The following is a 22,918-nucleotide window of genomic DNA, read 5'->3' as shown; positions in this document are numbered from 1 at the left end:
GCAAGGAAACGCAAGGAAATACTACCTGAACGCAAAGTTAAATTCTGGTTCAGTTCAAGGTATTTTGTGGACTCATATTACCTTCGCATGAAAAAAAATCTTAACTGATTTATTACAGGGTTAGAAGATTGTAAAAGAATGGCACCCATGCATCTCATATAGGTAAATCAATCTGTATAATATCAAAGGAGATACAATCTTTCATATTGCCTCTTTCGTGTTGGAGATATCAAATTTTCAAAATTCTCCTCAGAACGTGACAAAATTGTCAACTGAGAGGAAGAAAACGTTGCCAAGTCGACAAAGCATTATGAGATTTTGCTTTATTGATGTGAGCGACTGTAAAAGTCTTGCACAATCAATGTAAAATAATAACGAGCGAGTTACCAAGACGACAGAGAGAAAGAACAAATTAATGTCATATCTGATGCTTCCATGCCAGGGTTTCTTTTAATCAAACATCAAATTAACAGCTTGAATCACTCCCTTGTTGTACAGGTATAAACGAATTGGAGATCACAAAAGCTATGTTCATGAGAGGAGTAAGTAATTTGATATTTTCTAACAACGACATTATTGATTAATCGATGAATCATGGCCGTTGCTATGTGAAATATCAAAAGTACAATTAATGGGAGATAATACAACATTCTTATTATTAGTTTGCCCAAGAGGCAACAGATGTGGATAAAACCTACACATGTACTCTTGTATTTACTGGTTAGATATAGTGTACGTCTAATTAAAGAAGACAGGGGCTAAATTTAAAAAAAAAAAAAATACTTTTTCAGAAATAAGCACCACACGAACTTGCGCTATCTGGGTCTATTTGTTGGGATTCCTTCTCAGCTAAGTTTTCACACAATTCTAAAGTGATAATTCTTCCCTTTTCTAATTCATTATCTTCGGGGGCGTCTGGTGCGGGTAAAGGAGATTTTTTATGTTTGAAGGTGTAGCTCGTTTCCTCAGCCAAACTGTCTTTCGGTGAAAGAATTGCTATGATCTCTTTGTCTGGCTTTGAATCGCTATTTGATGATTCTTCTTCCCCCAAATCCTTCTCCGTAGGCACTTTCACTGTGGATTCAACTTCCACCTCAAAACCTCCACTGTTTCTGGGAATGTCGTAAATTGGAAAGGAGACGTTGACAGAAGCAGACAGGACATCTCTAACCATAGTGTTACCCTCCTCATCGCTACTTATCGCCAGGGTATAACTTTGTCTGCGAGGTGCTCCACCATAACTCCCCACGCCTGATAGAGTACTAGTGGATGAAGCAGGGCTGTTTTGAGTTTTCGATGGACCATTATCATCCTTCCTTTGAAATTCTAGTGTATATTTAGATATAAATGTTTTCTTCAGATCATCCATCTCTCCTTCCAGAGCAGGTGTTTGATTTTCCGGTTTGCTGGAGTCCGGATCCGTGTAAGACAGATTGATGTAATCATGTTTATTTTCAACAGAACTGGATCGAAGGTCATTTAAAGAGTGTGTTGATAAAGACTTCTGCTTTGTTTCTGTACCAAAATTGATGTCCAGGAAATCTGGACATGGAGTTTTACTTTGAGGAGATTGCAAATCTAAATCTGTTTCGCTGTAAGAAAAATCACGATGTGGACTTGTGGAAGTCAGCATCAATCCAGGACTTCGGGGATTAGATAATTCATCTAGATCAGTTATTTGGTCGCCAAGGAAACCAAACTCAATCTTATTAACTTTGTCTTCAGATTCATTAACGTTATATTTTCGGGATAAAGCTAGAAGGGTTGTAGCATTGGCCTTTAAGAGCTTAATGGAGTCCTTTTCCTCTAGATTGCGGAGTTTTACATTGTCTATTCGATATATCGATTCTTGGGTTCTGTGTTCTTTCTCGTTGCTACTTTTCTCTGGATGGACTGTGTCCTCCACAAATGCAGCATTCTGAACTCCTGGTTTAACACTGACACTTGTAGAACTACCTTCTCCATGTTTGAACCCTTTAAAATTACAAAATTGGGTGAATTAAAAAAAATACTTATTTAGATGGAGACTTAAAGAGATGAATGTCAGTACTTACAATCATTTGTTCTCCAGGGTATTTGGTTTGAATGTAAAGGATTTCCGCCACGCTGCGATAAAATAAAAAAAACTTAATTAAGTTCCAAGACATTTTGATCTAATTTGATGTTTAATATTCGGTATCTTTGTGATATGTGTACTCTTGAACATAACTTCAGGCAGGACGTGAATTTGTTAACCTATAATTTTTAAATTTTGTACGAGAAACATGTTGTTGTTTTTTTTTTCGAAATGTCCAACAAAATACGTATGAAATAATCTCGAGGCATGGTCCCTCTGAATTATATTATTAATCTTGAAGTACATTTTATTCTTAGATTTATGACAGGTACACGTAAAGCTGTTTTTCTCTGCCCGACATTTTGAGATCATTAAAAAAGAACCCATAGGCATGAAATTTTAAATTACAACTTTCCCGCAGATATTTTTTCAAAGCATTGTTCTCACTCAGTTAATCACCCATGATTCATCTTTGAGAGTAGAAAAAATATACTTTTAGCTGATTGTTGATAATATTAAAAAAAAATGCACAATTCCTTTATCTTCCTCTCTCTTTCTTTTCAGGCTTTGTTGCTGTCCTATCCCTCTCTTTAAAACAAAAAGTTATCGTTCATTTTTGTCTTACTCTGCCATTATTAGTGAAGGTTTGTAATTATCATCTCTTAGGGGATATGTTGTTTTAGGTTTCTATAGAGAAAATTTGCCAGAATTTTTTAAATAGCTTCTTATAAATATTCCGACGAATTAAAGGATAATACCCATTACCCGGAATGTGACAAATTGTGCGTGTTTCTATGAAGAACTCTTAACATAATAACCCGTTCGTGACTCACAGATGTTAACTGACAGGTTATGTGATGGTACAATATTTCTTATCCTGTACTTATTGTGGTTGGCGACAAAGTATACACCTACCCCACCTTGCCATTGCAATATATTGTCGCCGACGATAATATATGCCTACCTCACTGCTCGTATTTTTTAATAACATATCCCACCAAGAAATTAAAATATTATACCTCATCTTTGGGCGGGGGTGGGAACGTTTTGCAAAGTTGAAAAGAGCATGATCCTTTTACTGAAAATAACCTATTTAGTAATAGAAAGGAAAACCTTTCTTTCGTTTTCCTTTTTTTTAACTGTTGTTGTTGTTTCTACTAAATCGTCAAAATTCATGATTTACAAAATAACCAATATCAGCTGAGATTTGGTTTGGTTGAATATTTGTACTGATTTTCTTCATCCAAAATATCCAACCGAGCTCACCCGAGATTACCAGATACCCTGTCCTGCACATCTCTGTTGAATCATCCCGAATTCCTTTGGTGTGGAAGCAATCTGTGCAATCCTTCACCAATTGTATTTTTGTTCCCCGCTTTTGCGATAGCGAGGAGACATTAAATCTCATTCGTCTGTCCGTCTGTCACAAAAAAAAAACTTTAACCTTGGTCATAACTTTTGAATGAGAAAAGATAGAGCTTTCATATTACATGTATATATGAACATGTATATTACGTCTGATATGACCTTGAAGTTTGCCTTACTTTTCAAAATTTTATCTTTACTTATAACTTTGAATTAAGAAGAAACAAGCATTACCTGTGGCAAAAAGGATTCTGAATGTGCTATGATATTTGATCCCTTGACCTTAAGTTTGACCTAATTTAGTGTTGCTAACTTTTCAAGGAGCGAAGATAGGGCATTCATATTTGACAGGTGCATTTCCAAATGATCTATGATTTTTTTTAACCCTATGACCTTGACCTTGAAGTTTGACATAATCTTAAAAAATTTCAACATTTTGATAGAGAGTAGATACCAGGGTATGGCATTTCATTTGACATTTGCATTACCTGTTTCAAGACCTTACCGTTTGTATATTCTGGTTTTTGACCTCGTGACCCTGACCTTAAAGTTTAACTTACAGTCTTTTTACATTTGTAATACTTTTGAATGAGAGAGGATAAGGCTTTCATATTTTTTTTCACCTGTGCATTACTTGTGATAAGACCTTTTGGATTGTATTATGACATTTGACTTCATGACCTTGATCTTGAAGTTTGATGTAGTTTTGAGAAGCTATAATCTTTGCCATTTAATTCAATAATTTAGGTGTTCCTCGAGCTAGTTTTTGTTTTTTCAATTGTTATTTGGTTTTTTCAAAATTTAAATTTAATCTAATTTTATTTATTTCATTTTCTTTGTTAAATATAAGAAATCAACTGTTTCCTTTAAAGTTTACACCAATGCAGTTGTAAATGTGATAACTACACCGGGTCAGGATGATGTCATTATTGGACGTCAAGAACATAAACTCTAGGGTTTGAGTGTAAAAAAAAGAAGTTTTGTGTTTCTTCAACTGTTCAATGCCAATAAGTTTTAGTGCATATCGACCATACATATGCAGGCTTCTAAGTGGCCTCTAAAATTCAGACGCCAGCTGGCGCCTTATCAAAAAAATTTAGTCGCCGATGCGAATTTTTAGTCGCCAGGCAATTTTTCTAAGGCGCCAACTTTAAAAGTTATTAGAATATAGGGACCCATGATGTGCCTAAGAAATCATGACTTGTCCATTGCTAAAAATAATCTCCTCTTCTTTTGATTTCTTTTCGCTTTTTCTGAAAAATTATTAAAAATGTGAAAATTTTCGAAATTCAACGATCGCCAATTTGGCGACTTATGGAAAAAAATTTAGGCGCCAATTAAAAATTTTAGGCGCCATGGCGACTAAATTAGTCGCCAATTAGAGCCCTGATACGAATTCAAAATGCTTCTGCGATGATATCTTTTAAATACTTGTATATTCATAAATACGTCATGCGGACCTTTTCGGAAACAATTCAGAATCACCCAATATATGTGGTGTCACAGTAGGAAGTTTAAAAAAACGTGTCTTTGCATACATTTGTGTTTTTAAAAAAATGTTAAATTTCTATAACACGACCAAGCTAACACAGACCCGGAAAAGTCAACAGTGTTCGTGTCTGATTATAAAACGATTTAATGCTACACATTATAGAGTTAGTTTGCAAATATTACATGAACAGCCTGTATTTTGTACCCTAAAGAAAGTTCACTGAGTATATTATTTTTGTCCCTGTTTGTCACATTGTCTTCTTCATCAAACTCCTTTAACATTTTGAGCAGTAGGCATCATCTTTTGCGATATGATTGGTGGTGTTATGTTGTAAATTTTGAATTTGCCGAGTGACAGTAAATACAAAAATTTACGAAGTTTTCATGTAGATTTGCAATGAGGTTTCGGAGTATGTATGTTCATCTTGGGCGTCAATACTGAAATGTTCCATGTTTTTTTTTTAATTTCTACCATAAAACATTGTTCCAAGAATTTCTTGATACATTTTAAAACCTTCACGGTAGCTGTCGGTAGAGCGCTCGCTCCGTGATAGGAAGGTCGTGTGTTCGAATCACAGCCGCGACTGACTTTTAAAGTCGATAAAAATAGGAGCAACTGTTCCTTCACCAAGCACTCGGTACTTCGAAGTGAAAGTTGCTGGTCTTTCGGATGAGACATTAAAGGCCGAGACCCCTTGTCGCGGTGGGCGTTGGCACGATAAAGAACCCTCACTGCTCAATGGCCCTGAGTGTCAAGTAAAGGTCTAAATTTGAAGCCCTTCACCGGTATATGGTGACGTTACTATATGAGTGAAACATTCTCGAACGGGGCGTAAAACAACATACAATCAATCAATCTTACATTTTAAGCGTTAGTCTAATAATTCTTTGGAATATGATTGGTGATGTCCTGTAGATGTGCAATAAGGTTTCGAAATTTCATCCTGCAGGACAACTTGGAGCCGAAAACCATGTTTTATTTGTCAAATGAGTTTTCAGTTTTTTCCATGCATTTTATAAGCCAATTACTTTTTTCTGCTCATTTTATATGAAAAATGACGCAACGTGTCTCTTATCAAGAGGAAAAACTGAAGGTGTCCTACCAAATAATTTTGTTTAAAATTGCTCATTTCGAAATGTAAAAACTCTTTTCGTCTAGTAGGTTAATTTGGGGTCGCAAATGTTTTTACTAAAATCTTCTTTCCAAAACGCCTTTTAAAATAAAATTCATGCTTTATTAAATTCTTTATTTTCTGACTTGTAATAGAGAAGATGAGGGTATTTCTGCGATCTTTAGAAATCATGGGTATATATAAATATTATAGTTTAAATGTCCACAATTTGGTCGGCTGACCACAGCTGGACATACTTTACAAAGTTACGCAAATAGGAAAATGTTACATTCAGTTTGAAATACATTGTCAAATAGTTATATATAAGTCTGCTTATCTTAAAAGTTACGATAACAAAGTAACACTTCACATGAATAATAAACACATAAGATAATAGGGTATAGTTAAATGCAAAAAGAAGTGCATGTGAATATTGGTTTCACTAGGTTGGAGGAATTGCTTTCGCTCTCGGTGCAACTGAACCAAAAATTATCTTTTTTGAAATGTAAATAAATCAGTACGAGGGTTGTTAAAAAAGTTCGCGGACAATATTCAATGGTAGCAACTTTGTAAGAATGGAAGGATTGACACTTTTCACTATTAACACCTGCGTTGCCCCAATATCCTGCCTTTCGCACATTAGACGTTGCGCCCATGGATTTTGCATTGTTTTTGAACTGCGTAGACATTGTTTTTGAGATCTCACCAATTTCCGATATGCCTCATAGGACAATTTAGAAAAAAATGTAACATGTCTAGATATACTGTAGATCACTAAATTTTTGCAAAGCCTTATTTTCGCGAGATAGTCATTAACTCTTCATTAGCGAGACACAATTTTCACGATTTGTGGTTAATGCTCTATATAATCTTAATGAATACTGATATACACGAGAATGATAATTTGCGAATACACTGTCTCGCGAAATTACGCAAAAATAAAGTTTACGTGAATAAAAAGTGATTTACAGTAGTTATTCAATTTTTAAGTAAGAAAAAGACATGAAAAGTCTATAGAATATGAAAGATATTTAGAACTGTGAAAAAGTTTAACAGGTCTGGAATCAGGTTGTCACGTCACCTAATGTCAAAAAACGTCTCGTGATTGCTCCGTGAATCATATGACCGCACAGTAAAAATCAACGTATATTTTCAAAATTTTAGTAAATGGATCTGACTTTTTACATACTAATAAACAAAAGATAAGAATTTTATTAGACATACGTCATTCTTCAAAGTACACAAAATATTTAATGTAAATCAATGGAATTTCAATTGAAATTATATTCATCAAAACATAATCGCATTCAAAAATCGCTACAAACACTTCAGCATATTTTACTAAGCAAGAATTTAATTTGAGTTTCAGTTTGAAATTTCATGTCCAAAAAAAAAAAAATATTACTTCTCCGAGGTAAATTAAATTATGTCGTTGTTCTTTATGTGTATCTTATACATAAGCATGATTTATTGAAAAAATAAGGAAATGTGATAGGAATAGTTAACTAACTGAAATTGTAACATGAGAAAACAATAGCAGAACGTAAGTAGAATATTACATAGCCCTTACGGTACAAATCAGTGCTCAGTACACATACTTATCATTCATAACCATGGAAGAAAAAAAGAGGAAATTAAATATGATGCTTCCTTGTAAACACAAAACAGAATTCTTTATTACTTGTTTCACATAAAATGTTATCACAAAATATATTAGTTGCAACTTGATATTCAAAATTATTGGCACGTTCTGAATAAAAATTGATCGGGAAACAAATTATATAAACTATGGGTGAAATACATGCAAAATAAATTAAAAGAGTTATCACCATAAAAAGTTCTAGAGAGACTCTAGTACATGTGGATGTGTACTTATGAGGCATGCATTGACAGGTGAACTGAGATTAGTAGAAAGTGTCACACTCGTGGTCTCTTCCGATATTTGTTCATTTTTTTCACTTTGCATTGCTGCGGATATAGAACTATCTAAAATAAAGGGAAAAGATTACTACCAAACTGTATTGTTTGAAGTAATTTATGTGAGATGTCATAAATAATAATAAAACTGGCAAGACTCTGATTATTTGTTGGCACATTTCTTGATCATCTTGAGCTAAAAGTAGCCCACTAATCGAAATTCTTTATCTACTGGCTGCGTCACTTCTGAATTTTCGACGTTTATCTTGGCAACACGAACTAAGGCAGGTTCCTCCGGAGCACTGCAATGGAAAGCACGTGAAGTTGTCCCAGAAACGAAGAGTAGAATTATAGATATAATCAAGACATAAATCACATTTGGACTTGATTGAGCTTTTTCTTGGTTTTCAACGACTTTCGAACTGTTTGTCGAGGGTCATAACCATACATGATGACTTTGTAGTTAAATCTTACTGACCTTTGGCGCTGAAATGGACTGTCGTCTGCGCTCTTTGGAAAATTGACAACACTTTGGAACTGGGCATGCGTGAAACAGTCGGTGATAGAGGGCATAGAGGGCATGCTGGAATTATTGTTTTGAGAGTAAAGAGTGTGAGGTTCATCAACAGCTTTACCAACCTTTCTTTTCTTATGGAGACAATATGCCAGTACAGAAATTAGTACCACTAGGACGAGAAACCCAACCACACCCCCTACAATGTATGGTGTGGTACTAGCCTGTGAAGTAGGTGACGATATTCGCTTTTTGTCAACAGCATCTGCAAAAAAGCAGAATAAAACAATGAACCTGCTAACTGAATTAAAACAGGGTTGTCATACAACACCTCTCTTGTACCTCAAAATTACTTTTTAAAAATATTGGATTTTTATGAGGAACAATTGCAAAGCCCTGATAATCTGAAATTTCAAATTGATCCACCAGGTATATGTAACATATATCAATACAAACACTGAAAATATTACCAATGAGTAATTAAACTGATTCAGGTCCAATTTTCTTTTCGCTTAAAGGTAGCTTTTATCCTTTAATCAGACGTTTTTATTATGGAGCATAGATGTTGAGTCTGTTCTCAGCAATATAAACGACAATAAATGGCAATATATTTTGTTTAAATATTCTACCGGATGAGACCCGCATTGTAACCTGATCAATGTTAACAGAAAAAAGAGAGCATAAATGCCAAGAAACAGACAAGTAATTAACAATAGAGCGTGATTATTAAGTAAGTATCAGAAAAAAATTCTTCATTATAGTGCATGCGTAGAAAAGTTAGAGATCGACCCTGACAATAGAAATAAAATCACGTACGCGCTGCTAAGGTAGTGGTCATCAGGGGTCCCCCGCAGCTGATTGTGCGCGCAAAAGCACTAGACCCTGAGCACATCCGGAACGTGTAGTTTGTATTCGGTGTTAGGCCAGGGACTCTAAAACTCGGTGTGGAATGGTTAGAAATGGTGTTGAAATTTCTGTCGTTGTAACCTTCAAGCATCTGTAAAAGGAAATGCTGAGGAGAACCTCCATTAAATCCTGGGGTACACTCAATCTGGATCTCTGTGTCGCTCAATGTGTTTGTAGAACAATTTTTTGGAATTTCAGGAGGACCTACAAAAAGATTTACCTATTAATTAAAAGAGAGCTATAGAGAGATATATAAGGAGAGAGGCCTATGTAAAGACACTATAAAAAACCTTAACGTACTTGGTTCCATGATACGATACAGACAGGGAAACATCATATCACCAACCATATTGGTTGCAATGCATGCGATGTCTGCGTACTGGTTGTTTGATCTGCAACACATACATTTCAAATTAATGATTTGCACTACTTGTAACCGCGGTTGAACACCTAAACTGTACAACACAGTAATTAAAAACAGCTTAGTTTCTGTTTTTATCATAGTTTTCAACATTTCCATTTTCATGTTATCCACGCCATTCTATAGCAGTGCAATTCTGTATACATGCGGTAAGTCCTTTATGGTCAGCAACTGTCTTGCCCTACTATAGTAAACTACATACTAAGTACTGGCTAAGATGACATATTAAATATTTTGAAACTCCATTTGTATATACATGTACAAGTATATATATATATACGAGAACTTACGCAACATCAATTGCAATAGTTGTTGAAGATACAGTTTGAGATTCTACGTCACCAAGAAGCCCCGTCTTTATTGGAGCATTTCTCTGTATATATCGCCATCTCATAGTAACATTATTTGGATTGGCTGTTACACGACACGTGAGAGATACTCGACCACCAACGGGAGCAGCATATTTTTGAACTCCAGAGAAAGAGCAAATAGGGCTATCTGCAAAAAACAAAATATTTATTTTAAAGTATTTGATTGAAAATTAGAAAAGGTAGCGTTGTGATTCAGTTATTGTGACTTAGTTAATACGTACACAGCGTCTGTACATTCATGGCTGGACCTTTGGCTGCTCCAAGGTGGTTATAGCCTTGACAGCTATATTGACCACTCTGGTTTCTGCAAGGAAACAAGCAAAATAATCATTTCAAAAATTTCATTTTTAAAAAGAATTTTGATTGTTTTTTAAAATAAAAACAACAAACCGATGAATGTGTTTGACGTAAATGCTTGCTCTTAGCTTGGACAACGATATATCAAGGCGTGTGATGTTGTAATTAGAATCTGAAATAGGGTATCCATTGAAGAACCATAGCTTTTGTTTCTGTGGGGGAAGAGGTCGGGCTTCAATAACACAATGAAGAACAAGCGATTTTCCTTCTTCAACTGTCCGAGTACCGTTATCTGCCGATATGGAAGGGGAGTCTGCAAAGTGACAAAAAATATTTCGATTTTTTGTAAGCTCTTGAAATATATAAACTTTGAATTTTAATTAAGTGGTCTGTGTGTTGTTGATATTCTTAGAAGTTTTAGAGGGTTTATGATCAAGTAATTGTTGAATTTTGCTTAGTTCTACATGTTCTTGCATATAAGTATTTCTATTAGCAAAGAAGAAACTACAAGAAAAGCTAATCATTCTCCTACATTTATGTAGCAGAACTCTTACAATTTGGGAGGAGTACAACCGAACGACTTAGACTGCGTGTAGTTGTCGTCTGCAGAACTGAGTTTGTGACAACACAAGAAAGAATCTGCCTTTCCATGGCTTTAGTTAACTTCCGAACCAAAGTGCCTCTAACAAGGAATGTATCATCAGCGTTTTTAATTCTTTGTGAGGATGTACTGTTTATGCGGACGCCATTCAGCATCCAGAATATATTTGCTGCGGGTCTACTTCCGTTACTGTGACATGAGATGGGTTTAGAATCTCCATCGTCAAACAAACCAGAAAAGCCATCAAAGATGGGTGTCAATGGTGTAACTACAAAAATCAATGTTTGTTTAAAAGAGTCCATGCAATAAAGTTAAGAATAAAAAAATACATTTGTCCCAACTGTCAGGTTTTTCTTAATCTCTACATGTTGTTCGTTATCTTAAACTTTTTTCATTTAAATGACGTACAAAGAACGACAACTTACGGTTCACATCCAGGACAATTGTCTGCTGGACTTGGTAGTAATACTGTATGCTGGTATCACAGATGATAGACCCTTTATACATCTCTCTGCTTATTTGAAGTCGTAGAGTATTCACTCGTAATATTGTACCATTAGAATATTTAGTATCCGAGTTACGCCCTGTGTAAGTTGTTCCATTTGTGTTTGGACCTTTTAGTAAAATAGATGAAATATGCAATAATAAATTCGGTAAATTCAATACGGTGCATGTTTGGGTGCTTTTGAAAATCCTGAATGGACATACCTAATAAGTGCCATCGCACAAACGGTGGAGGTATCCCGCCGTCTGCCTTGCACGTAAAAGTCTGTATAGAGCCTTCGTTGACAGTTCTTCCTGGCCCCTTAACAGAAAACTGGGTAGGGCGGACTAGAAAAATAATGTCAACATAGTATACTGAAGTGCCCTGTAAATTACAACTACATTTTGATAACTGGACCATGTGAGAGGTTAAGAAAATTGTCAAGGTTTGTCTCTTAAAACGATAAAATAGTTCATAATCAAAAACTTGTCATCCCTGTGTTACAATATAAGCATTAATTCTAAGAGATATGAAACACAGAGGAAAAGAATTTAACCTTCAGTCGCCAACAATATTGAGGAAAACTTATTATTCTTACAACTTATAGAGAGTTCATTATCCCCTAGCCCTCACAAAAAGTACAGATCACTTGTGAAATGGTACAAGATTCTCTAAACAAAGACAAGAATTTTCCCATCCAGTTCGAATAGAGATGATTGGGTAAAAACTAAAGATACATTCTATTCCGATGAAAACGATAATTTAAAAGATATTTATGTAAACATATAGGCTATGTATACAAGAAAACAAGAGGCCCATGGGCCACATCGCTTACCTGAGCACTTTGGCTAGAAGTTCAGTATTTTATATGTGGTATCAACTTACCCCTTGGGAGGGGGGGGGGGGGTGATTTGAACAAATTTGAATCCACACTAACTGAGGATGCTTCCATATGTCTTTGACATAATGGCTTAAGAAAATTTTTAAAGATTTTTTCCCATAAGTTTTAATTTCTATTGTGGCAATGCCCTACCCCAGGAGTCATAATCTTTGCTGTTCTTGAAAAGATTTTAAAGTTTTTTTCAATGTATATCTATGTAAAACCTTGATCGTCCATTGTGGTCCAACCCTACCTCTGGAGGTCATGATTTGAAAAAAAACTTGAATCTACACTACCTGAGGATGCTTCCATGTAAATAAGACCAATCAAGGCTTTGCTGTTCTTGAAAAGATTTTTAAAGATTTTTCTTATGTATTCCTATGTAAAACTTTGATCGTCCATTGTGTCCCCGCCCCAACCCCGGAGGTCATGATTTGAACAAACTTGAATCTACACTACCTGAGGACGCTTCCTTATAAGTTTCATCTTTCCTGACCTAATGGTTCTGGAGAAGAAGATTTTTTAAGATATTTCTGATGTATTCCTGTGTAAAACTTTCATTTATCATCCACTGTGGCCCCGTCCCAACCCCGGAGGTCATGATTTGAACAAACTTAAATTTACACTACGTGAGGATGTTTCCACATAAGTTTCATCTTTCCTGACCTAATGGATCTGGAGAAGAAAATTTTTAAAGATATATTCTACGTATTCCTATGTAAAACTTTGATTATCCATTGTGGCCCCGCCCCAACCCCGTTGGTCATGGTTTGAACAAACTTGAATTTAGACTACCTGAGGATGCTTCCTTATAAGTTTCATCTTTCCTGACCTAATGGATCTGGAGAACCAGAAGATTTTTTAAGATATTTCCGATGTGTTCCTTTGTAAAACTTTCATTGATCATCCACTGTGGCCCCGTCCCAACCCCGGAGGTCATGATTTGAACAAACTTGAATTTACACTACGTGAGGATGTTTCCACATAAGTTTCATCTTTCCTGACCTAATGGATCTGGAGAAGAAAATTTTTAAAGATATATTCTACGTATTCCTATGTAAAACTTTGATTATCCATTGTGGCCCCGCCCCAACCCCGTTGGTCATGGTTTGAACAAACTTGAATTTACACTACCTGAGGATGCTTCCTTATAAGTTTCATCTTTCCTGACCTAATGGTTCTGGAGAAGAAAATTTTTTAAAGATATTTCCGATGTGTTCCTTTGTAAAACTTTCATTGATCATCCATTGTGGCCCCGTCCCAACCCCGGAGGTCATGGTTTGAACAAACTTGAAATTACACTACGTGAGGATGTTTCCACATAAGTTTCATCTTTTTGACCGAATGGATCTGAAGAAGAAGATTTTTTAAGATATTTCCTATATATTCCTTTGTAAAACTTTGATTATCCATTGTGGCCACGCCCCAACCCGAGCGGTCCTGGTTTGAACAAACTTGAATTTACACTACCGGAGGATGTTTCCAGGTAAGCTTCATCTTTCCTGACCCAGTGTTTCTGGAGAAGAAGATTTTTAAAGATATTTCCTTTGTATTCCTTTGTAAATCTTTGATCATCCATAGTGGCCCCGTCCCAATTCCGGAGGTCATGGTTTGAACAAACTTGAATTTACACTACCTCAGGATGTTTCCACATAAGTTTCATGTTTCCTAGCCAAGTGATTCTGGAAAAGCAGATTTTTAAAGATTTTCCCTATGTATTCCTATGTAAAAATTTGATCATCCATTTTTGTCCCGCCCTACCTCCAGGGGTCATGATTTGAACAACTTGAATTGATACTACCTGAGGATGTTTCCATATTAGTTTCATCTTTTCTGGGCCAGTGGTTCTTGAGAAGAAGATTTTGAAAACATATCACCAAATTTTCACTATTTTTTTAATAATCTCCCCTTGAAAGAAGGCATGGCCCTTCCTTTGAACAAACTTGAATCTCCTTCACCAAAGGATGCTTTGTGGCAAGTTTGGTCAAAATGGCCAAGTGGTTCTGGAGAAGAAGATGAAATTGTGAAAAGTTAACGACGACGACAGACAACGGACAAATTTTGATCAGAAAAGCTCAATTAAGCCTTCGGCTCAGGTGAGCTAAAAAAGTTTTCATATAACTTTGGTTTTTTTTAGGCATTAAAAGTACATTTTCTTTTCAACATTTTATATTACTAATCAGTCTTCCCCAAAATTGTTTTGTTCCACTGCCCCGTAGGACCTGCCAGTCAGTGAAAACTACAGGCCCTCTGAGAAATTAGAAGGCGCCTCCATTTTCTGTACATTTACAAATATCAGCAAAAAGTGTTTCTTGTATTCAATAGGCCTAATGATTAATCTAATATTCAACTAGCTGTAGTTAGTGGTTGTGTTAGTCTCAAAGGAAAATAATATTCAGGATTTCTATTGCTAGGTTCGAACCCCAAGAATGCCTCATTATTTCTTTAATAATAGAATAATTTTTGCCGAAAAGATTTTCCGCAAAAAAAGTTTTGTTTGTCATAATTTTATAAATTTCAATATTAAGAACTTAAAATACTAAATTCACAAACTGAATATGATTTTTATATATTTGAAGCTATAGACAATCTGCACGCCTTCTTCGCCTATCTTCTTACCATCTGTAGTGTATTACACTTTTGGAGGTGATATCTAAAAAGCCTTTGTGATTTTGCGATGAAATTATATCACAACTCCCTATGGCCTAAAGGTCAAGGTCAGAAATTCATACGATGCAAAGATGGTTTCCAGAAATTAACTTTTGTTTTCCTAGAGCTTTTTCAATGAAATTTTTATATTGTAACTTCCGATGACTTTACGTTTTTTTCTATTTTTAGGTCAAAGGTCAAGGTCAAAATTCCAAATCTGGCATAAAATGGTTTCCTGGTGATAATTTTAGTTCTCTTTAATGTTTTGCAATGAAATTTTTTACCTTTAGTCATTATGACTGAAAAAATCCTATTGATTTGAGGTAAAAGGTCAAAGACCAAGGTCAGAAATTTATATATTGAATATATAATTTTTCAAGTGATAACTTTAGTTCCATGTGAGCTTTTGCAATGAAAGTTAAGGTCATGTGTTTCTCTAGCTTAAAAAAGACATCTATTGACTTTCAGACCAAAAGCTGGAAGGTCAAGGTTGACCTTCTTTCTTGTATTATTTTTTTTTTTAGTTCTTCCGCCCTCTTCTTTTTTCCCTGAAACGGGGGACACAAACTCCCTGAATAAGCTTGTTCAATATGATGTCTATCTTATTCTAAAAGAAGAAGTAGCTACTGCTTAAAGTTTATGAGGATTTTGGGGGGGAGAAGGTAGTGTGACAATTGGACGGTTCAAGACAACAATGATACAGCTCAATCTATGATGAATTTTGCTAATTTATATTAATTTTGATATTCATGATGAAAAGTTACTTAGTAGTACTTAGTTTTGCTCCCCTTTTTGAATGAATAACAGTCTCAATACATTTAGGCATGTTATGATCTAAGTTATTGCAGAAATTGCTAGCGTGCCTTCCACATATCTTTTAATTAACTTTTAAAGTTGTTGCCAAGTTTTGAGTAAGGTCCGGTCTTCCTTATTTGACCCAAAATGTTTTTATTTTGGTGTAAATCAGGACTGTATAAGGCCAACGGAAGTGTAAAAACTACATTTCGACTGAGAAACTGGTGTGCTTTTTGAGTAATAGTATGCTGCTAAATAAAACACTTAAATTGTTTCCTAGGAAATCCTGGGAAATACTTAACAAGTACCATGGTAATAACAGCTTTCAGTATCTCCTGATGAGCACAAGAGAGTTTCTCAAAAACAATACATCTTCTACACTAAATCGACCGGGAAGCAATCTTGAATGAAACTCAATCTGAAACATTTAAGGTGGAATTTACGGTGGAATAAGAAAACTTCGGTAAAAACTTGTCAACGGCTCAAAAAAGACACGTGGAAGACACTTAGGGTACTTAATTCCAAAAAAAACGTACTGTGAAAGCTTAATTCATAACAAACTTGGTGATATTAAGGTTTTGCCAAAGGTCAACGTGTCCAAAAATTTATATTTACAATAGCTTCTAAACCATGTGGTTTATAAAGTTCAAACTTTTACAGTTTATAAATATATAATTGATTAACAGATAGAAAGTATCACTTGATAACAAATACTTAAAGAAAGTATTTATCGAGAAAAACTCTTTTTAAAAAATGCATATATTTTTAAAAAATACACCTAATTAATTCCGTACTTTAAGTGAAAGCCATCATTGCAGAAACAATATATGTTTATCAATGAAAGGCAAGTTGGACTTCGATAGCCTCTGGAAAGTTGTTTTCCCTGTTTATTTTGTCCAAATGTTAAGATCTGAAACCGAAAGTACATTGCAAATGGCGGATTTTATAGGGGTCTTGTCTTTATACATGTCATGCTTTCAATTTCAGCCTTTCAGAGACCATTCACGTCCAACTTGCCCTTCATTGATAAACATATATTATTTCTTCAATGATGGTTTTCACTAACAGTACAGAATAAGCAGGTGCATTTTTTTTAAAATATGCAAATTTTTTGAAATTGTGTTTTCTCAAAAAATATTTGTTTTTAAATATTTGTTTTAAGTGATACTTTCTATCTGTTAATCAATGATATATTTATAAACTGTTAAAGTTTAAACTTAATACCTCACATAGTTTTGGAGCTGTTGTAAAAATAAATTTTTGGGCATGTTGACCTTTGGTAAAACCTTAAGCTGTTACTTGTGCAAAAGGGGAAGTAACTAAATGATGGAAAAGAAAATTTCAATCATGAATCATCGTATGTTTTCTTTGCAGCTACATGTATGATTTTATATTCAGAATGTGAATTTGATAAGTTTACAAAAGCATGTTAGGTTTATAAGTTTTTTGAGCTGTATACCAAACTTTCTTAAGAAATTGCGGGTACAATAAAAAAAGGATTCGCCTTTTACGCCATTAGCTCACCTAAACTGAAAGCTCAAGTGAGCTTTTCTGATCACCTGTTGTCCGTCGTCCGTCCGTCCGTCTGTAAACTTTTCACATTTTCAACTTCTTCTCAAGAACCACTGGACCAATTTTACCCAAAGTTTGTACAAAGCATCCTTGGGTAAAGGGAAGTTTAAGGAGGTTCGATCCTGAGCTTTTGAGCAGATTTTGGTCTGGACCTTTATTTCTAAAATTCTGCATCATTTTTAAGTTCTAACATTAAATCTTGATTCTACAATGCAAATTAACTATATCCAATGAAAAAACCGCAATTAAATTCCATTCAAGTAGGATTAAGCCAGGAACTATATTTTGTGGCGGAAGGTTTTTTAGAAGAAAATGATCAGTTTTTCCCTTTTGAAATATATACAGTACTGTTAAGTTTAGATTGCTATTTTCCCATACTGGTTGCACACAGAGCTGTTTTTTGCAGTGAAATGTTCTATGCTGGTTCTGAAATATCTATTAAATTATTTCTTATAAATTCTTTAATCATATAGTGACAAATATAGTAAATATATTCTGAAAGTCGAGATAAAAATTGAGCCAATTTTAACATAAAGTTGACACTTTTTTTAGCAATATCTAAAAATTTACATCATAGACCCCCACTTTTGATTTTCTTTTCTGAATATATAAGATAACTTTGATCAATCTGCTTAAATTCAGCAAAAGTTTAAGACTTTAAAATAATTTTTTTTTGCATGTTAAATTTTTAATTCCAGAAAAATCACATGTTGTGAGTGCAGAAAGGTCAAATAATTGATTATGCGAAGAAATTTGAAATTTTTTCTTAGTCACAATTTTAATGTGTCTTTTTTAAAATAGATAATAGTTTATTTTGTCCCATGATTTATTTGGATAAAAACATTGTAGGGAAAATGTCGAAGATGTGATTTTTGATTAAGACACAAATTTCAGTGCAAAAAGGTCATATTGAATGTATTGTAGCGCCAAAAGAAGCATACTGACCCCCATTTCTTGTTTTGATTTTTAATTTAGCTATGTGTGTAGAAACTAAAAATATACTTGACAAAAAAAGTTCAAGACTTTAAATATCAGGATCCAACCTCATTAAATTGTTAAAACGAAGGGCCAAGCCCCCTTACAATGGGAGATAATGAAGAAAAGACACAAATAGGGTGGAGCCATTAAAAAATCTTTTTCTCAAGCACCACCGGGCCAGAAAAACTGAAACTTGTGTGAAAGCATCCTGGGGTAGTGTAGATTCTAAATTGAACAAATTGTGGCTCGCGGTGGTAGGGTGGGGCCACAACAGGGAATCAAAGTTTTACATTGAAATATACAGGAAAAATCTTTAAAAGTCTTCTTCTTAAGAACCGTTGGGCCAGAAAAGCTGAAACTCATGTGGAAGCATCCTGGGGTAGAGTAGTGTAGATTCTGAATTGTTCCAATCATGACCCCCGGTGCAGGGTGGGGCCACAACAGGGAATCCAAGTTTTACATTGAAATATAATGGAAAAATCTCTAAAAAAAAAAAAAATCCTTTTCTTAAGAACCACTGGGTCAGAAAAGCTGAAACTTATGTGGAAGCTTCCTGAGGTATTCTTAATTCTTCAAATCATGACCCCCAGGGGTATGATGGGGCCACAATAAGTATTACAAGGGGGGGGGGATCTGGTGAAGAACATCAGGGCCAAAATTACTCAGGTGAGCATTGTGGTCCATGGGCCTCTTCTTCCTATATATTACCACAGCATATTACAATTATGTTCTTTTACTATATGACTTATATAAAAGGGTTTGGTAATCTTTCAGGATCAGGCTTTTTGCAAGCTTATAGTTGATAAGAGATTAGCATAAATGTTATAGAAAAAAGTTTATTGTGTCAAACATTTTATAATAAGAGAGACTTACCGAATATATTTACGGTAAAGTTCTGTTTAATGCCAGCGTCCGTGAGATCATAGCATCTGTACACGCCATCGTCTTTCAGCATTAGGTTGTGAATGCTCAGAGACTGCAGCAACGTGTTGTTCTGTACGGAGAACCTGCTGGAATTCACGGACCGGTGAAGGACTCCTTTGATGGCGATGATAGTACCGTCTGGTCGGTCCCAGATAATGGTGTCTGTTTGTGGAATCTTACAGTCCAGAACTACGGCATTTCCCAAGACAGCAAGAATGACGTCATCTTCAGCAATGACGTGAAAAGCAAGAAGAAATGTAATTAAAAACACATAAATTCCCATTTTCATAAAGATTTTACTCGTGCTCACGTTATCCTGAATGGTTCTCGTTGACTTGCAGAACTATAATTCATTTGGTATAGACTATATTTTGGGTGGGAAAGTTGTTTTGCGTTACTCATAAGGGGTATATGAGGCAAAGAAAGGGATGTCATACAACAGAAATCAAAATCCATTTTAGTGTCAGTTTTATTTCATAAAGATGTTCAAAATATCTCAAATTTATATTCCTCGTGTAATACAAAATTTTAATTTTTGATTTTTTGTGTGTAATTACTGGACAGTATTAATACTTATTAAGAAACCTCCCTCTTTAGAACCCCCTTAGTGTGTAGCGGTCATCAGTGTGGAATTATGACAATTTAGGCGATAAAGTTTTGTTTATTTATTTACAGGGATTTTGACAATAATTACCCCAATGAGCTTATTATTGCAACAAATGATGATACCTCGAATGCACGAGAGGATTGGATATTTACATAAAATCATAATGTCAACACGGTGCCTTTAAGCGGCTGATAACGGGAAACTAAAATAATGGACGAACAGCCCTATATGATAAAGTTGGCTTTAAGAGGTTGTAAAAATTAAGAAGTTTTACTTCTATGTAACTAACTCTCATAAAATCTTAATATTTCTTCGTACAGGTGTTAACAGTCTTTTTAAACGGGAAAGAATGACGTTTTTTGTGTTTTATAATTCATTTAAGAATTTTATCGACAATTTACGGAATTAAAATTTAATGATGAAACGTCTTTGTGACATTAATGACCTTGTTCATTCCAGAAATGCTTCCGATTTTTTTCCCCGCGTAACTTTGTTTAATAGACCAATGCTGTATAAAAATAAAAACTTTTCGACAAAGAAATTCTGACCTACCTATGGAACTGATGCATGAAAATGCAGCAGATTTCTTTTTAAATTATTATTTCCACTCACTTTTAATAACATTCAGATCCTAGCGGAATGTTATTAAAAGTAAGCCCCTATGTGCGAGATATCTAGCTCTCTTGTACGGACTGCTCATTTGCCACTGAGTTCATATGTTCCGAAGATACAAATACATGTATCTGTCATTAATTTTAGAGGGGGAAGTCAAGCGAAAATAATATGTAAATATACATGTACATGTAATTCCAAGGGATTGCGAAAACAATTCAAAATTATGTATTAATTATCAAGTTTGACGGGAAATGGGTACCAAGAATGCCATTACCGATTTGGCTCTTACATGCTAGTCTCATTGCATATGGGTTGGCTAACATACATGTTCTGTTCGCTACAATGGGGCTACGTAACAGCTATGATTTTGTACTCACTCCAAATCTTTGTAAGAAAAGCGACTTCTCTTTAAGGACATTGACAGAACCTATCTTTTGGACACACTCTACATACAAAATTTGGAATGGTAAAATTTTTGGACTCATTTTGGTTGTAAATAGGCCTACATCATTCCCTGAAATACTAAGAAATTGTAGACTTTCTATTTGATCAAATTTCTTCCTTTTGGTCATCACCTTTAAAAATAGATACAATTTTTTTTTATCACTTTATAGGAAATTGAGAAATCTTGAATGAAAAATGAAACTTCATGCGGATAAACTTACATTTTACTTATATAAACATAATTTTGCAATTTTTCATAATTTTGAAAAAAAAATTTGTTAATGCTCCACCTCTCCCAGAGTTTCCAAGTGCCTTTCAGGGACGTCACAAAAGTTAGCGTAAATAATAAAAACCTTTCTTTTTAAAAAATATCAACACATGGAATATGGGGTGTTCCAAATTGAGGAATATGAAACCTAAAGATAAAACATCAATACCTTGATTTATTTCATCCACCTTTATTTCTTTCGTGTAGCTGTTAATATTTAGAGTTCTAGGTTGACACTATTCAACGTGAACCTACTTGTAAAAAAAGGGCAGCTGATGTGTCACAAAAATACAACTAAAAATATAATGCTAAGTTTAACATTCAATAAAAATTGTATGATAACATTGTATAGGACGGAATGTTGGTGATTAACTCTATATACAATAAAATTATCAACTGGTATAAAATCACAAGGATTTAAATATATCACATATCATTGGAATTAGCATTTACATCATAAAAAATTAAAAGATGTGGCTAAAATCTGAGAAATAGAGCTCCTCCAAAATACATACACATAAGAATGGATTCATGCAACATATGTACCTCTGTCTCACAAGTTACTGTCCTTATGAAAATACATGTAAATGTACATGTATTTGCTTTCAACACCCCCTCCCCTTTTCTCTCTCTCTGATGTTCCTGTTTGCTAACAGTTTAAGGCTGTACGTCCAACTCTACTTCAAGATGTTTTTGACAATACACAATATTACACTCCACCTCAAAATTGTTTCTCCCCTTTAACTATAATATTTAAATGTATGTCAATTAACTTTTCCAATACTCTGTTACCTGAAAGCTAAAAGCTACAAGGACCTCAAAGAACTTAAGTTTAATATAAAAACAACTTTTCTGGACCATAAGGCCTTTAACTGAAAAAAATATTATTAAAAACAAATGCATATTGCAATCAAAATCGATTGGGAAAAGCAATTAGAGATTAAAAAAGAAATCATGGTACATGTATTACACGACACAAAAAGTGTTTCCGGATTCTTTCTCGCAGCTTCACACACAATAAGTCCCTTTTTCAGAAAAACTATTTTAAGGGGGAAAAAAGAAAAATAAGCATGTAAGCCATATGTTCAAATGAAACTAAAATAAATCAATCACACACAATAAATGTTACATGAATATGATTTCAACAATCACTCACAATAAATATTTCATAAATATGATTATTTTACATACACATCATTTTAAATGTATATACTTAAATATGCAAAATGATTATTATAATTTTTATTTAGCATGAATAACAATTTTATACAATAAAATTGTATCAACAATACAATGTGGTACAATGAGTGAATGATTTTCATTGCAGCACATCATTGATGAAAAAAAAAATAATAAAAACACAAACATGTGACAACTTTAAGAATCCAGTTCATTTAACTGGACTTTGTCCCATTTATATTAAAAATATTGATGATTGAACTTCTGACACTATTTCCAAATTCCAACAAACAACATTTTGCAAATCACACTGCTCTAGCATTATCAAATACCTTGCAAACCAGACTGATGATTTTTTTTAATTGTAGTGTTGTAAATATATGGGTTTAATACTGTTATATGATGAGGTTTCCTTGGATGGTTGCATCATGCAAGAAATGCTATTATATACAGCTAATGAACACATTATATT

At 34.3% G+C, this 22,918-nt stretch overlaps 1 protein-coding gene across 1 annotated transcript; it reads right to left on the bottom strand.

Moving 5' to 3' along the window:
- Nucleotides 1-787: 787 nt before the first annotated feature.
- On the bottom strand, nt 788-19,637 carry LOC133184563 (uncharacterized). Its single transcript, XM_061319652.1, has 12 exons — nt 19,283-19,637; nt 11,760-11,882; nt 11,477-11,665; nt 11,005-11,319; nt 10,544-10,763; nt 10,375-10,457; nt 10,073-10,280; nt 9,662-9,753; nt 9,272-9,565; nt 8,581-8,720; nt 2,055-2,106; nt 788-1,974 (listed from the first exon to the last, which is right to left on the bottom strand). Exons 1-12 carry the CDS (start codon nt 19,620-19,622, stop codon nt 788-790), a joined length of 3,243 nt encoding a protein of 1,080 aa, XP_061175636.1. The 5' UTR covers nt 19,623-19,637.
- Between the last annotated feature and the right edge of the window lie 3,281 nt (nt 19,638-22,918).

Source organism: Saccostrea echinata, unplaced genomic scaffold (assembly GCF_033153115.1).
Source record: "Saccostrea echinata isolate AGI-Se365-2 ecotype Australia unplaced genomic scaffold, CSIRO_AGI_Sech_v1 ptg000010l, whole genome shotgun sequence".
NCBI classification, from domain to species: Eukaryota; Metazoa; Mollusca; class Bivalvia; order Ostreida; family Ostreidae; genus Saccostrea; species Saccostrea echinata.
This window is presented reverse-complemented; position numbering and strand designations above follow the sequence as displayed.

What these genes read in the sequence shown, in the direction of transcription:
- LOC133184563 (XM_061319652.1), bottom strand. Translation starts at nt 19,622, where the DNA reads ATGAAAATGGGAATTTATGTGTTTTTAATTACATTTCTTCTTGCTTTT. An exon ending in GTCTCCATAAGAAAAGAAAG is followed by an intron (nt 2,107 to 8,580) that starts GTTGGTAAAGCT and finishes ATTTTATCGCAG; the next exon opens with CGTGGCGGAAATCCTTTACA. An exon ending in ACCCTGGAGAACAAATGATT is followed by an intron (nt 1,975 to 2,054) that starts GTAAGTACTGAC and finishes GTAATTTTAAAG; the next exon opens with GGTTCAAACATGGAGAAGGT.